The sequence below is a fragment of the Mchenga conophoros genome, linkage group LG5 (genome assembly GCF_057382185.1).
Source record: "Mchenga conophoros isolate Kocher_MC1m ecotype Shallow Benthic linkage group LG5, M_conophoros_male_GT1.1, whole genome shotgun sequence".
NCBI lineage: Eukaryota > Metazoa > Chordata > Actinopteri > Cichliformes > Cichlidae > Mchenga > Mchenga conophoros.
In genome coordinates this window covers 14,221,785-14,237,361 of record NC_140530.1, presented here as the reverse complement: position 1 = coordinate 14,237,361, position 15,577 = coordinate 14,221,785, and the positions used below count along the sequence as shown (strand labels likewise).

Here is a 15,577-nt window from a genome sequence, read left to right as displayed (position 1 = left end):
AACACGGATCAGTCGTCCTGTCCCCTTGGCAGAAAAACAGCCCCATAGCATGATGTTTCCACCCCCATGCTTCACAGTAGGTATGGTGTTCTTGGGATGCAACTCAGTATTCTTCTTCCTCCAAACACGACGAGTTGAGTTTATACCAAAAAGTTCTACTTTGGTTTCATCTGACCACATGACATTCTCCCAATCCTCTGCTGTATCATCCATGTGCTCTCTGGCAAACTTCAGACGGGCCTGGACATGCACTGGCTTCAGCAGCGGAACACGTCTGGCACTGCGGGATTTGATTCCCTGCCGTTGTAGTGTGTTACTGATGGTGACCTTTGTTACTTTGGTCCCAGCTCTCTGCAGGTCATTCACCAGGTCCCCCCGTGTGGTTCTGGGATCTTTGCTCACCGTTCTCATGATCATTTTGACCCCACGGGATGAGATCTTGCGTGGAGCCCCAGATCGAGGGAGATTATCAGTGGTCTTGTATGTCTTCCATTTTCTGATGATTGCTCCCACAGTTGATTTTTTCACACCAAGCTGCTTGCCTATTGTAGATTCACTCTTCCCAGTCTGGTGCAGGTCTACAATACTTTTCCTGGTGTCCTTCGAAAGCTCTTTGGTCTTGGCCATGGCGGAGTTTGGAGTCTGACTGTTTGAGGCTGTGGACAGGTGTCTTTTATACAGATGATGAGTTCAAACAGGTGCCATTCATACAGGTAACGAGTGGGGGACAGAAAAGCTTCTTACAGAAGACGTTACAGGTCTGTGAGAGCCAGAGATTTTCCTTGTTTGAGGTGACCAAATACTTATTTTCCACCCTAATTTACGAATAAATTCTTTACAAATCCTACCATGTGAATTCATGGATTTTTTTTTTTCACATTCTGTCTCTCACAGTTGAAGTGTACCTCTGGTGCAAATTACTGACCTCTGTCATCATTTTAAGTGGGGGAACTTGCACAATCGGTGGCTGACTAAATACTTTTTTGCCCCAGTGTGTGAGTGTGTGTGTGTGTGTGTGTATGTATATATATATTTTTTTTCCTTCTTCTTCTTCTTTCTGCTGCAGTATGATTAGGACAAAACAGACGGCATGAACAAAATGGACCTGCAGACCCGGGAATGTTTGCCGTTAGCCTGACAAAATAATTTGACAGGAGAATTTGGGATATGCTGTTGCGTGGAGCTGGTCTCCAGAAGACTCAGTGTGAGTACAATACACTCTTTTTTTGTTGTTATTTGTATAAGGTAATGTTCCATTTTGTTTCCATTCTCTGCAGCAATCGAGAGCACTAAGTGAATTTTTCCCATTTTGCTGACCAGAGACAAGGCAACTATGAATAGAGGTCCTCTAAATAAATGAATGAATCTGTATGAATGAGTTCACAAACACTGCAGAAGGATCTTTAATAAAGTTGACTCAGACTGAGTCACAGTGTTAAAAATAATCAGAAAAGCAAGCACTGCTCCCTTTGCCTCTCTGCACCGAGAAGCATCCCCCTGAAACACACACACACACACCATATATACAATATACAGAAAAGTGTGTACACACACACACACACACACACACACACACACACACACCTTGTACTGCTGAAACAAAAACAGCAACACCCTAGGCAGTTGTTTTTCACAGGCCTCTAGATTAAACAGAAGCATTTCAGCCAGATGCCAATTAAAAATTGATGTTAGACATCAAAATTCAAGTGGGAGATGGGGGGTGGGTGGGTTTTTGTACAGATAATGTGGCCATTTAAGAAATTAGCTGGAGATTTTTGCTTGAGTTTCAGGAAGCATAGGTAATACTTTAATAACGTTAAACATAATGTGGCCATGAAGAATTTAAGTATTTAAAAGAGAGAAAATGTTAGACCACTCTTTCCACTGAGGAATGGGAGAGCTGTCATGTTTTTGAACTGTGGAGGAAAAAGAAATGAGTAACCAGTGCAAACTGCATTATTGAAGAGACTCAGAAAGACAATGACACAAAGAAAGTTAAAAGGCTTAGCAGCACTCATCAGGTACGCAAAAGGATGGATAACAGTCATGTACACTGAAGGAAGAAACAAACACACGTAATACTAACAAGCAGTGTGATGAAAACAAGGCAACCTCTGGGGAAATCTTTTGTAGGACATGCAAAATTCCCAATAACAATTTATTTTTTCAATTTGTGCTTAAAATAAAATAACACACACACTAATGTGTGTGTGTGTGTGTGTGTGTGTGTGTGTGTGTGTGTGTGTGTGTGTGTGTGTGTGTGTGTGTGTGTGTGTGTTGCCAAGGTACCTTGTAAGACAAAAATCATAGCCTATATTACAGGATTACATTTGACGCCAACGAAGGAACAATGGGCACCCATATACCTTTACCCAGTATCGGTAGATATTTGGCACGACGTTGGATGCCTGACCAGACAGACTGACCTAATAACACCGTTTTATGTCCAGCTCCAAACAGGCAAAAACAGATATTTATAAACTGTAAATACTGCGCATGTTGTATTAACCATCTCAGAATTTCCTTAATCCAGCCAAAAATCCTAACAATGTCATTTTTTATGGGTGTTTAGTGTGATTTTCCGACACTATACCACAGACAGCTTCTTATAAATTTGAGGCAAGTTTTTAAGAGGATTTTGCTGTTAAGTTTTTACTAATGAGGAGTGAGACAGACAAGTTCAAAAAGGAGAAGAAAAAACAAACAATAGCAGGAACCCCCAAAACAGATGATTAGCATTTCATTATGCCTGGCTCTAGGTTCATTTCTCTTTCCTATTTGGCATTGTAATGAATAATGTGTACACGGATATGCATGCTCCCACACACGCAACACAATTCTGACACATTTTATGAACACTGAGCTCCTCTTAATCAAATGCAGCATAGAAAATGACTGGCTTCTGTTAAAAACCTTGAACAGATGACTGATGGTGTAACAGCAAGGCGACTTAGACATTAGAAGAGGGAGAAATAACAGGAGGAGATGAGACGGGTAAAGATGGGGGGTGGGGACAGGGGAAAAAAAACAACAAAAACCCCCCCACACACACACACAAAAAAAACCCCCAAAAAAAAGCATCACGGTTGTAACCATAGAAATAATTCTCTCCCCCAATCTGAGCTCTCATCCTTTTTCCCAGTCTAATCTGCTAATGCTTTTTCTCCATTTCTGTTGCCGCTGCTGTCATGATCTGCAGTCTCCAGCACCATTAACCTGCGAGAGCACTAGCATGGGGCTGCAAGAACAAAAACCCATCCTCTTGCTTTATTATCAGGGGTTAAGAAGCCAAACACAATTAGGTATAATTACAGTCCCAAAACCCATGCCGTAAAAGTCAGGAGCCTATTACGCTTCACAGTAACAGAGAAGGCACAATAACAGCAGTGAGGGTGGGAGTGTGTCTATGTGTGGGGTTCCACTTCTCAGCAAACCTCATCGGCACACTCAGTCGCATACCAATCAGTCGATGGCAAGATAACACCAGCTAACATCCTCTGAGCCATTCATTTGATCTATCTGCGCACTGGATCACTTACGTGTGATCTGAAGGTACAAAAACAAGAAGTCAGTAGGAGAGAGCACCACAGAACAGGGGGATCCCTCCCTTTTCTCATTCCTTGTCTGACACAGCATATAGCCAAACCCTTTTTGGCCCCAACAGGCACAACACTAATGACAGGGACAATACCAACTGCCCTGGGCACCATGCTAGGTCACCTGAAACAAGGCTACCTGGAAATTGTTGCCGTGGTAATGAGGAGACTAATGGCAGAACAGCATTCAATACTAGCATGGGGTCTTTACCAACAAAAGGTATTAGAAAGGTGCATGCAAAAGGTCTCTGCATCGTCTAAAGGAAAAACAGGCTTTAGTCTACTTTGAATGATCCCAACAATGACTAGTAAACAGGTACCACTTACTCAGTTTTGGCCAACAGTATCAACGCTCTGCTGAAGAACCAGCCTAGAAAAGGCAGATCCTGGCCCTGGAAGCCCGCCGGCAGAGCTCCTTGCTGGGCTGCTGAGGCTGGCCAGGGGGCTGCCTGCTCCGGTTCCTCAAAATTAGAGGTGTCATCTTCAGCATGCAACGCAGGAACGAAAGGCGGGAGAACTGCAGGGGAAGAGCATGAGAGGTGGGAATAAGAGAAAGGGCAAGGGAAAAAGGAAGCCGCTACGAACAAGGTACTTAAAAACAAAAAATGTAAAAAAAATAAAAATAAAAAAATAAAAATAAAAAAAAATAAAAAAACACAAGGAGAAAGGGGAGAGAAAGGAAGGGAGGAGGAATAGAGAGCGGAGAGCGGTGGGAGCCTAGAGAGCAGTAAGTCGCGCGTTGATGCACATGCTGCCTCTGTCCCTCCCTCCTCTCTTTCGCGCTCTCTCATACACACATGCTCACTCACTCTCTCACTGCAGCAGAGCAAGCTAATCAGCTGGACCCAAAGCTGATGCATAAAGCTCTATCCGTGCTCAGTTGTGAATAAACAAGGATGATATTTTTAATGCAGACATTTGTACAAATATGTATTTTGAGGGGTTTTTTTGCTACTACTCAAACAAAATCAATTAACAAAGAGAAAAATAAATAAAGAAAAACTATCAATCTAAACACTTTATCATAGACAAATCAGTGCTAAGAGGAAACCATGGGCATAGTAATGTTATATAATTACTTTATAATGGGGGGGTGTCATCTGCAGAAAATACCTATTTGGTAGAGCCAAAACAAACACCAATCACCCCTGCAGATACACTTGTGAATTACAGTAGCACTGTAGGCATGTGCCTCTTCAATGTGACCATGCTTCACTGAAATTATCTATTAATTTGAGTGTTATGGGTGTGTTTTCCAATGGCCAGTCAGGGGAAACTGTGAAACTCACTGGCAACAATAACATTTAACAAACGCTACAAAGAGCATGTCTGGTGTTGCCTGTGTAAACGATGCGTGCTGCATCTGTTGAGAAACAGATGAGTCGCAGATCTTAACGGTCTGCCTTCCCTTCCTCAGGAAAAAAAAACCAAAAAAAAAAAAACCATGGCTTACTGCCAACAGCGCACAGAATCTCATTATTTTACTATAGACAACACCAACACTATTGTTGTCTATGAGCTCACCCCCTGAACACACACAGACGTAGACTAGATGCTGTTGGGTGGGGTTTTGTTTTTATATACACACACACACACATATACATATATATATATATATATATATATATATATATATATATATATATATATATATATATATATATATATATATATAAAAGAATAAAAACCCAAGCATTAGAATTTGACAACTAGTAATATATCAACTGTGTTGTAACACAATTACAACAAGAATATGTCATTTCAAGTGAAATTGAGCACGTCCACTAAAAAGATTGCAGAGGAGTCTCAAGGGAGAGGAATCTCCTCACCTTGTCGCAAGTTGTTCCAGTCAACGCTGGAGAAGAAAGAGTGACAGTGGAGTCCCTGGAAACCCAGTCGCTCCTTTGCACCACAAAGTAAGCTCTGTACCAAGTCTACAAACTGCTTACTGGTACGTGGCTCCTCTGGAAACTTTAAGCAACGCTGTAGGCAAAAAAAAAAAAATTGAACAAGAATTGAATAAATATTTCATAGACTGATTAAATATTGCCTAAATTAGACTGCATATATTACTGACCGTAACAGGAATACTGATTACACCGTTTGTGTCTGATCTGTTATAGATATTGAATACATAAACAATGACAATGTCAGCACCTGGAAGTTAAGGATGTTGTAGATAGTCTTGGTCGAAGTGGCTTCAGAAAAAGGTGACCGGGCATAAATCATCTCATAGGCAATGACCCCAAGCGACCACCAATCACACTCAACTCCATAGGTGCTGTTAGAACCCCCATTCATGGCTGTCAGGACTTCAGGGGAAAGAAAGTCCTGGGTTCCGACAGGCACTGTGGAAGTGGCCACCTGGGAAAACATAACAGAAACTCTGTAATGTCATTGTGAAGACCAGTGAAGTTAATACATATAGCAAAGCCTATATTCGACTTACCGTTTTGTTAGCAGTCAGCCTGGCAGCTGATCCAAAGTCAGCCAGCTTAATATGACCAGTCCGATCAATGAGAATATTCTCTGGTTTGACATCTCTGTAAGTGGATAGTTTAGTAGAAATTTGATACGGCTTTTACAGAGCTGTTTGTTGTCTGAGTACTGTAAAATGCTCTACTGCTCCAAGCATAACAGAGACATTTGCAAACTCCACAGCATTTTTATAACATTTGCCATCACACTGTACATTAAATTAGTTAAAGCGATAACAATTCTCATGTACAGGATCTGGTTATTGTGGCCTTTTCAATGAAAACGAAAGAAAAACATTTTTAATATAGACCTGGAAGTCGAGAAACCCATTCTACGGGAACACTGCCACTCCTTCATTGATCATGTTTTACTGTTAAGTCTTACTTGGCTAATCCTCTATCAATAACAAGTTGGATTTCATAGCGGGTATTTTACCTGTGGACGTAGCCCAACTGGTGGACAGCATGAATGGCCTCTACCAGCTCAGCCAAATAAAATCGAGCCATGGACTCATCAAACTGATCCTCATATCGGTTTAGGAGAGACATCAGGTCACCGCCTGGCAAGTACTCCATCGCCTGAAAGCATATGTGTTTAAAGTGAGGAACTGGCAGGATAAGACTATAACCAGTACATAGCATTTGAAGGATTGTGTGTTGTTGTTGAAGGCTGTAAAAGCTTTAAGAACGCCTCTAAATGTGTCTATATTTAGAAGGAAAAACAAAACAACAAGTGTAGGGCCATGTGTCTGAGCTTACATCAAAGCTCTGCTCCGCATAAGCTTATAGGGTGGTTCTCCTCATTATAGATTCAGTTATATAACACTGGGTACTATTGCTGATTTATCTATGATACTGCAGTCAAAGTATTCCTGTTCAATTGCTAAAAATATGTCAAGAATAAATGCATAATCCCAGTGTAGCCTAGAATGAATGATCATAGGATGAAAGAAGACACATTTAACTCAAAGCAACATACTGCAACCATAACATAGCCCATTTGAAGACATGTAGTTTTGAAAGTTTGGAAAAATAAATCAGCCTTGGTTAACGTTGCCTAAAATTCTTTTTTTTTTCCTGCTGTCTGCACACTGAAATAAAAGGTGCTGTGCCAAGTTGATTTGAGCTATATGTTTAAAGCCATACAGCCATAAACAGGCAAAGCCCATGCACATGAATGGTCAGCGAGTCTCAATGAACAGGAGCATTCTCCAGTGTTACCTAGCAACAGGGAGACTGGGTGCCTCTCTGACACACGGATAAAGATGGATGCTTTGTATTTTCCTCCATGCTCAGTTAAGGAGCAGAGAGACAGAGGGGGAGAGAAAAAAAGAGGAAGAATTGAAACAGATATGCAGGGGACATAAAGGAACATATATAGATGGTGAGAGAAAGAAAACAAAAAGGGCAGGATAAAATATAAGGCCCAGCTGCACAAGAAACTGACTGCACTCTTTCCTACTACCTAAGACAGCCTTGATCATAAGGAAAAATACAGATTCATTGTAAGTTTAACAGCTAACTGTAACTGACAAAGTGCTAAGATTGCATTATTAAAAGGGATACGTTTCCCCCTTTAATTAGTTACTCATACAATAATGCAGCATAAAGAGTATACATTCACTGAGTGTTTTAAATGGTAAACAGTAAGTTTAGTTTCTGATTTCCCTCCTTATTTTTCACAGTGATAGCTTAAAAAAATGTGATACTGTTTTGTTAGTTGCAGTAAGCTTTTAATTTCAAGAAAAACTAAAACCAAGCACAGCATCTAAAAAGCCACAGGAGGAGTCAGTAATGAATGATGTGATTTATCATGAAAAAATCCTGGTCACTGTGGAACGTACTGATGGCAAAAATAACGACTTAAGGATGAAACCTTTTTTCCCCTGCTACAAAATATTTTTCTTGTACAAACAGATTGGTCATTTTATAATTCCTCCTTCACATGCCACTTTGAGTGACTGCCAGTTTTGTTGGTCAAATTTTGAAAATCAAAGATAGAAAGCAGGTAACAATAGGCAAATTTTGATGATTGTATTTCTAGGGTTCATGTATAGTGTGGGTGTTTGTTTTACTTCTGAGTCTAGCCATTTTCCCCACATTATAATTTTAGAGTTTGGGGGAATACACAGTGTGCTTATGATACTTTGAGTGAAAGCTAATATGTCATACCAACTCAATTTTTTGTTTCATAGCACCAAATCACAACAGGAGTTGCCTCAAGGGCCTTTATATTGCAAGGTAAAGACACTACTATATATATATACAGAAACCCCCCAACAGTCAAACAACCCCCTCTGAGCAAACACTATGGAACAGTAGGAAGGAAAAACTCACTTTTAACAGGAAGACACCTCAGGCAGAACCAGGCTTAGGGAAGGGCAGCTATCTACTATGACCAGTCACTATACGGTCAGTACTATTTTGTAACACTGGGACTAACACTACATCGAGGCCTACACTACAAAATACAAGGCCTTTGCTTTATACATCAAATATAGCACAAATATTGTATTAGTAAGTACAGTATGTTGTGTGTGTGCCATTTTCTCTGTGTGTTACAAAAGATCCTTAAAATATTCTTTTGATTCAGAAAAAATTAGCAAACTAGTCATTTCAATTCATCATTAAGATAAAAAAGAAAAAAAAGAAACATGTGCCGCAGTCTCACCAGGTAAACATCATCTTTATCCTGGAAGGCATACAGCAGCTGTGGGATCCAGGGACTACTGTTCAGAGCCAAGATCCTCCGCTCCTCTTCATGAAAAATCACCTTTGAAGAGTTAGAAGGTGAGCAATGAGCAGTTATACTGTTTGAAATGTAAGCAATACAAATATACACTGTGATTAGTATAATGGCCATATAAACAGATGTGCCTGAAACACAGAAACTTCCATATTAAGAAACTGAATGTGGGTTAAATTTAATTGCATTTTATTTCAGATAAAACTGTGAAAAAAATCTACTTTTTCTGGTGATTAGAATTCTTGCCTTTCTCGTCTAGCTTCAGTTCTTGTTCCCTCTTTTTATAAGCGACAGATGAGACTAAATTACACTAAACTGTCACAGGTGGCACGAAGAAGACATTTCTTGTTCATTAAAACTGTTCATTCTTCAGCTCCCTTTGTGTCACAGCTCATGTACTATTCTGACGGAGATCTGTCCGATTAGTCATATGCCAGAGAGCACAGCTGTGAAATATTGGATCCAAGTGACATTTGTTGTGCTTAGCCCTACAGCACTCTCCAGTGGACTTTTTTAGGAGTACAAATTTGAAACACCAAGTAGCTGAGACACAGTTAACAGTACTTGTGTAGTAAATGTGAAAGTGAAAAATTCAAGCCCCTTATTCTTTATACACTTCAATACTCCTGAGGAAATCATTTTATTAGAGGACTATTATAACAAAACAAAAAAAAGATAAAATAATTATCCCATGCATCCAGGTTAACTGGTGTTTCTAAATTGCTCATCGGTCTGAATATGAGAGTGAATAGTTGTCTCTGTGTTAAAATAATTAAATAAATACTTTTCAATAAATGCTATTATTACATGATTGTTCTCAGTGAATTTCATTCTGACAGAAATCCATCTCAAGTACATGAACCTTTCCACTCCCATTAGACGGACTCTAAATCTACCCGTTTTATAGGGTTTCCACTTGTGGTAGTGAGCAAACCACAAGTGGTATTATAAACATTAATTAAACATTAATAATGGGCATTTGTTCCACTAATCTATGACAGTGTATTCAAAGAAATCCTGAAACAAAAGCTACAGTCTTGAGAAAAAGAACGTTTTTTTCAGTGAAGTACACCCTTACTGTGTAGGAATTAAGAGGGTAAGTAGCAGGCAGATGCTGCTGATCACCAGCAAATGTGACCACCTCTGCAAAAACAAGTTCAACAAAGTAATCCAAAGGTCAGATGGCCCAATATTCAAAGAAATTTCAAAAAACAAAACAAAAGGGCTACATCTCAGGCTCGAGTTAACATGTTAAAGTTTGTAACAACACAACTAAAAAAAAAGAGTGAAGAAGTATGTCTTATTTGAAAATGCCCATCTAAAAAGAAGATGGTAGCTCAGTTTAGGTTTGCAAAGTTGAATCTGAACAAACCACAAGATTTCAAGAGCAATATCCTTCAGACAGACAAGACGAAAGTGGACATGCTTGGCTATAATGCACAGCACCACAACTGGTGAACATCAAAGACAGCATATCAACAAAAATGCCTCAAATGGAGTTCTAGAGGCTGATGATTTGGGCTTTTATTTCACCCACAGTACCTGGGGTGCGTGCAGTGGGAAGTAGCTATGAACTCCTCTGTATGCCAAAGTATTGACGATTGAGAGTAAGGACATCTGTCCAAAAGCTAAAGCTACACCCAAACTAGGTCATGTAACGTAACAATGACACCAAGCAAAGCAACAAATCTACAACCGAATGACTAAAAAAGAAAAGAATCAAGGTGTTGCAATGGTCCAGTCCTCAACTAGACTGAAGTGTCTAGAGGAACCCAGACATTTATTTGCTGTGCATAAACAAATTTTCACAAACCTCTGCAAACAGAAGCAACGTTGTAAAGCTACAAAACTGTTAAGTGCACAAGACTGCTACAGTGGAATCCTTAAAACTTTCTTTTTCACACAACTTTAAATGGAACCAGCATACATTTATTTTATTACTCCCACCTCTGGTTTTCCTTCTGGAAAAAAAACTATTAACAAATAAATAGCAAAACTACCAAAATTTCCTTTTTGTGTCCCAGACATGGATATCAAAACTCTCTGGTACGATGTAGTTCTTAGAGGACGAAACTTACATTTTCTTGAGTGCGTAAAACTGTCTTCTTCATGACTTTAAGTGCACAAACACCTCCAGTAGCCTTCTCCCGGACAACTCGGACTTCAGCAAAACGACCCCGACCCACCACTGCATGCAGGTCAAAGTCTTGAAGCCTGGGCTGTAGGGCCCGCAGCTCCGAGACAACTTCAGAAACTGTTTCAAAAAGCACGAACAGCTCAGCTCAGCACAGCACAAACAACTTTTTCACCCTTTATGGCTTCAAAATTTGAAGTAAAACCTTTATGATATAATCAGGTTTTGTTAAAACGGATATGACTGATAAATAAAACAAACAAATCTTGCTCATATTTAAAATGTATGCTTACATTTATTGACGAAGTTTGCCACATGATGTATCTTCATAAGTTCTGGGGAAGTGCACTCTTGGTAGAGAAGCAGCAAAGCCTCCAGAAACTCTTCCCGACCTAAAGTGCATCCTCCCTGCTCCCCACACAGACTCAGTCGTCCCTGAAAACAATACACAAACAAGAAAAGTGGAATTCACAGGAGTCTGCTATTCGGGATGTATTTAAACTGAATTTTAAGAGATCGAAACTACACCTAAACTGATCCATTACTTTACCTGAAACAGCTGGTTGAGTCGTGAGCTGCGGCTAGTGATAGGGTCAGCAGAGGAAGACGGTGTTTTCAGGTTTCCCTGACTCACGTATTTAAACTTCAGCATGGTCTCTTCACAGCATAAAAGCAGGTAGCAAGTCGAGATTTAAATCCAGGGCATTAACGAAATATTGATACCTACAGACCAAGGAAAAGCTGTCACTTGGTGTCAACAACATGCCCCCCTTTAGCGCGCTAAGCTAACGGTGGGTAACGTTCGCTTTCTAACTTAGCTTATAAAACAACATTAAAGACGAAACACTCTTGACATATGAATAAAATTAAAGCGGTCTGTTAGGAAATTACTCACCAGCTAGTCGTTTAGGTAGCTATTATACTCTTTCTAAGTTATATAGGCATATTTATGTGCTTAAGAGCACACTATTTTCTACACAGCCACCCTGTTTCCGGTCAACTTTCAAATTTTGCGCGTTGCCCGCCCAGCTCACGAGCCTGCTGAATGAATCTTGGTTCTGATTGGATGTTCCATTTTATGTGGGCGGGCATAAATGCAGTTGTTAACCAATGAGAGTTGAGCACACCAAGGAACGCTGGGAAAGGTTCTGAAGAGGGGGCTGATCGTGTTTTTATCAACAAAACAGTGGCTGAATATCACAGTTAGTTTACAATCTAACAAGTGCCTAATAGTAAAAAAAAAAAAATGTATAAAAATAGCAAAAATTTTATGAGCATTAATTACAATGCCCCAGAGTTAAAAAGAAACGGGGCCTGACTAGATTCAAAGACTCAGAAGAACCAAACATCAGGTCGACAGTGACTAAATAATTGAAAAAGAATATCAGGTTATCAGTGGTAGTGTAGCAAGGATTTCTAGTGTCACAAAAAAAACAAAGTTTTTTTTTTCACATCACGCACCCTTCTAATGCCAATTACTAATAGTTGATAATTATTTCTTTCTGGTCTGAATTATTGTTTACTTAATTTTAATATACTTATAAGTTGTTTGTCTAATGCACAGATCGTTTTAACACTCTCACTCCAATCCCATGTATTAATTTATGCAAAATAAATGGCATGGAATAATTTACAAATAACCAGAATCAGGGCCAAAACTTTTATTTCCAACAGAGATGCATGGTTAATTTTTTCAGTTCCAGTTTTCCAAAAGCCTAAACCAATAAAGAGCTTTAATAATGAGAGACTAAGGACTGGCCAGCTGCCTTCAGCATTCACCAGTTTCTGTGGAAGGTGTCAGAGGTGGGAGTTTAAGCTTCGGGCTGAGTTTGGGATTTGGGGTTGGGATTAGGGTTAGGATTGGGTGGTGTAGGGCCAGGGGCTGGAGCTGGGGCTGGACCAGGAGCTGGGGCAGGGGCGGGGGCAGGGGCAATATAGCACCCTCTCTTATGCCACTGCATGTCCCGCACACGTCGGACGGACTGGATCTGAGGTGCAGTGGCTCCCCAATCATTCCAGTGCTTGAAGTCTCCTTGCTCAAACACATACTGGCGCCCTCTGTAACCTGGATACATGTATCCTACCCACCTTCACGAGAAAGAGAAACAGTATCACATTTCTGGGACAGTGATTTTTACACAAATTTAGTATCATTTTGCACAAATGCACTTCTATCTTACATTTCATGGCTTCAGTTCTGATAAGTGGAAATCATTGTAGTGAGAGACTGAGAATGGTGAAACTTACGTTCCATTGACAGCCTTAGCACTGGCCACACGGTCTTGGAAACCATGAGCCCACAGACTGGGGACATCATCATCAACAATCTCCATTTTTCTGCCTTCAAAGCCAGCATTCTCAAACAGATGTAACTTGTGATCTGCACTGTCCTGCAGAAAACAGTATATTTCCACATGTTTAACATCAACCCTTGCAAAATCACAAAATGTCTGAGGTTCATTTCATTTCAAGTACATACCACTTTCAGAGGCCTAAAGGAGCTCAGGCTGTAGCTACTCTGGCAGTTGGTCCAGGTGCTCCAACGAGGATACTCTCCTTTCTCCAGCACAAACAGCTCTCCAGCAAAACTTGGACGCTCAAACCCTACCCATCTGACAACATGGAAAATAAGCAAGACATATAAATGCACACATTTGTTGAAAGCAAAGGTAACAGCTACAAAATAGGATCTACATGCAGTGAAAATGAAGGAAGGGTAACTGAGTCACTCACGGTCCCGACTCCACAATGACTGAACCAACCCTTTGTGTCTTCTCCAGCACATCTTTACATTCACCAGACAGCTCCACCTTTTTTCCACGAAAGTTCTCATACTCAAAAACCACCAGCTGCAAAACAGGGACAGGTGGAGCAGTTGAATGATGCAGTCCATAAGCCCGTGGTCTTTTTGAGCTTGTTTAACAGAAAAGTCCCTCTTGTTAAATCTGGTACCTTATATGTTGCTCCAGCCCCTCCTTGGCCCTTTTCTGCAGGCAGCTGGTCTGGGGTTCCCTGCTGGTCTGTCATTTTTAGTCTACAAAGCACAACAATCACATTGCTTAGTGTCAGATTAAATACATACACCTGATATACAAAATAAACATTCAAATAAAAATGATGAGATATGAGCTATTGACTTTATGCACTTGAAAAAGGTTTTCCTGCAAGATTGGATTGCATAATACAGTTTAGATTAGCATAATCTTGTTGTTCAGAAATCAATCAGGAAGTAACCTGCAAACTTTTGTTTAGCTTACACAAATCTTACTTGTATCTGTTAGAATAGCACACTAATAGTCCCTCTGGATCCACACAGAAGAAGTTCTTGAGAGAAAACAAAAAAAAGGGAAAATAATTATCTTGGTTCTTTTTCCCTTTTTCTTTTTTTTTCTTTACCTTGATGGCTTGTGCTTCAATGCACCCCGTACAAGCCACGTTTTCCGTCTTCCCTCTTTCTTTTCTTTGCCCTTTCTGTCTGTGACTGAGTGAGGATCTGTGTGGAGGCCTGGTGAGCGGTTGGTGGATGCCAGTGGGGGTATTTATGGTTTATTTCTAGCCACAGCAGCAAAAAGCCTGTTGATGCAGCAAGTCTGTCGCACCCATTGTGTCCATCACACTGCTTCTCAATAGGATTGCCCTCTGTCCCTGGCACACTGGCAAGCGCTGCCCAGCTCTCTGCCTGTGCTGCCATCCTGACCATGATCCTATAGTGGGTACAAGCTCTGACTGCCAGCCAAGAGAATGAACAGAGATCAGTCTCACTCAGCACTATTGGCCCCACCCAGCTATCTTGCTCTCCACTCTCCACTCTTCTACCCCTTTCTTTACCTTTCTCTTCATCCAGTTCCCAACAGAAATTGCATCCAAATTTTCCCTTTATGTGCAATTTCAAAAGAATAGGCACATTTTTATGAATAACTCCAAAAAAACGACAAGAGCAAAAGGATTTGTAAAACACAATCGAAGAAGTCACTCAACACTTTTTAGGCACACCTATTCAACTGCTTGTTATCTAAGCAATCAATCACATTGACACTGAAACTGCATTAAAAAGTGCATTTAGGCATGTGGTCAAGACGGCCTCCTGAAGTTCAAATTGAGAATCAGAATGGAGCATAAAGGATGACTTAATTGACTTTGAATCTGGCATAATACCAGATGGGCTGGTCTGAATATGTCAGAAAGTGCTGATCTACTGGGATTTAACACACAACCATCTCTAGAGTTTACAGAGAATGGTTTAAAAAAAAAAAGAAAATATCCAGTGAGCTGCAGTTCTCTGGGTGAAAATTCCTGGTTGATGCCAAAAGTTAGAGGACAATGACCAAACTGCTTTGAGCTGATAGGATGAAAAAAGTAACTTAAATAGCCATTTTTTTACAACCAAGGTATACAAAAGACCATCTCTGAACAAATGACACATTGAACCTTGAAGCAGACGGGACCACACTGGGTGCCACTCCTATCACCGAAGAACAAGAAACTGGGGCTACAGTTCAAACAAGCTCACTGGAATTGCACAATGGAAAATTGGAAAAACATTTCCCAGTCTTGATTTCTGCAGTAACATTCAGAGCATAGAGTGAGAATTTGGCATAAACAAAATAAGACCATGAATCCATCC

General features: G+C 40.3%; 2 protein-coding genes across 6 annotated transcripts in view; both read right to left on the bottom strand.

Moving 5' to 3' along the window:
• Positions 1–12,003, bottom strand: part of cita (citron rho-interacting serine/threonine kinase a) — a 38,948-nt gene extending 26,945 nt beyond the window's left edge. For all 5 annotated transcript variants that reach the window (XM_085273479.1, XM_085273480.1, XM_085273478.1 and 2 more), the window contains exons 1-10: positions 11,849–12,003; positions 11,504–11,676; positions 11,247–11,388; positions 10,898–11,073; positions 8,745–8,846; positions 6,510–6,652; positions 6,046–6,139; positions 5,754–5,960; positions 5,426–5,579; positions 3,924–4,113 (exon numbers count right to left, since the gene is read on the bottom strand). In XM_085273479.1, the coding sequence (XP_085129605.1) occupies positions 3,924–4,113; positions 5,426–5,579; positions 5,754–5,960; positions 6,046–6,139; positions 6,510–6,652; positions 8,745–8,846; positions 10,898–11,073; positions 11,247–11,388; positions 11,504–11,605 (1,310 nt within the window). In that variant the 5' untranslated portion in view covers positions 11,606–11,676; positions 11,849–12,003. The remainder of the gene's footprint in view (positions 1–3,923; positions 4,114–5,425; positions 5,580–5,753; positions 5,961–6,045; positions 6,140–6,509; positions 6,653–8,744; positions 8,847–10,897; positions 11,074–11,246; positions 11,389–11,503; positions 11,677–11,848) is intronic.
• A 659-nt stretch (positions 12,004–12,662) lies between these two features.
• LOC146573968 (beta-crystallin B3-like) lies at positions 12,663–14,461 on the bottom strand. The gene is made up of 6 exons (XM_085275520.1): positions 14,350–14,461; positions 13,906–13,987; positions 13,687–13,802; positions 13,433–13,565; positions 13,201–13,343; positions 12,663–13,041 (listed from the first exon to the last, which is right to left on the bottom strand). Exons 2-6 carry the CDS (start codon positions 13,978–13,980, stop codon positions 12,765–12,767), a joined length of 744 nt encoding a protein of 247 aa, XP_085131646.1. The 5' UTR covers positions 13,981–13,987; positions 14,350–14,461; the 3' UTR covers positions 12,663–12,764.
• Positions 14,462–15,577: the final 1,116 nt, after the last annotated feature.

What these genes read in the sequence shown, in the direction of transcription:
- LOC146573968 (XM_085275520.1), bottom strand. Translation starts at nt 13,980, where the DNA reads ATGACAGACCAGCAGGGAACCCCAGACCAGCTGCCTGCAGAAAAGGGC. An exon ending in GGGCTGGAGCAACATATAAG is followed by an intron (nt 13,803 to 13,905) that starts GTACCAGATTTA and finishes CCTGTTTTGCAG; the next exon opens with CTGGTGGTTTTTGAGTATGA. An exon ending in GCTAAGGCTGTCAATGGAAC is followed by an intron (nt 13,042 to 13,200) that starts GTAAGTTTCACC and finishes TTTCTCGTGAAG; the next exon opens with GTGGGTAGGATACATGTATC.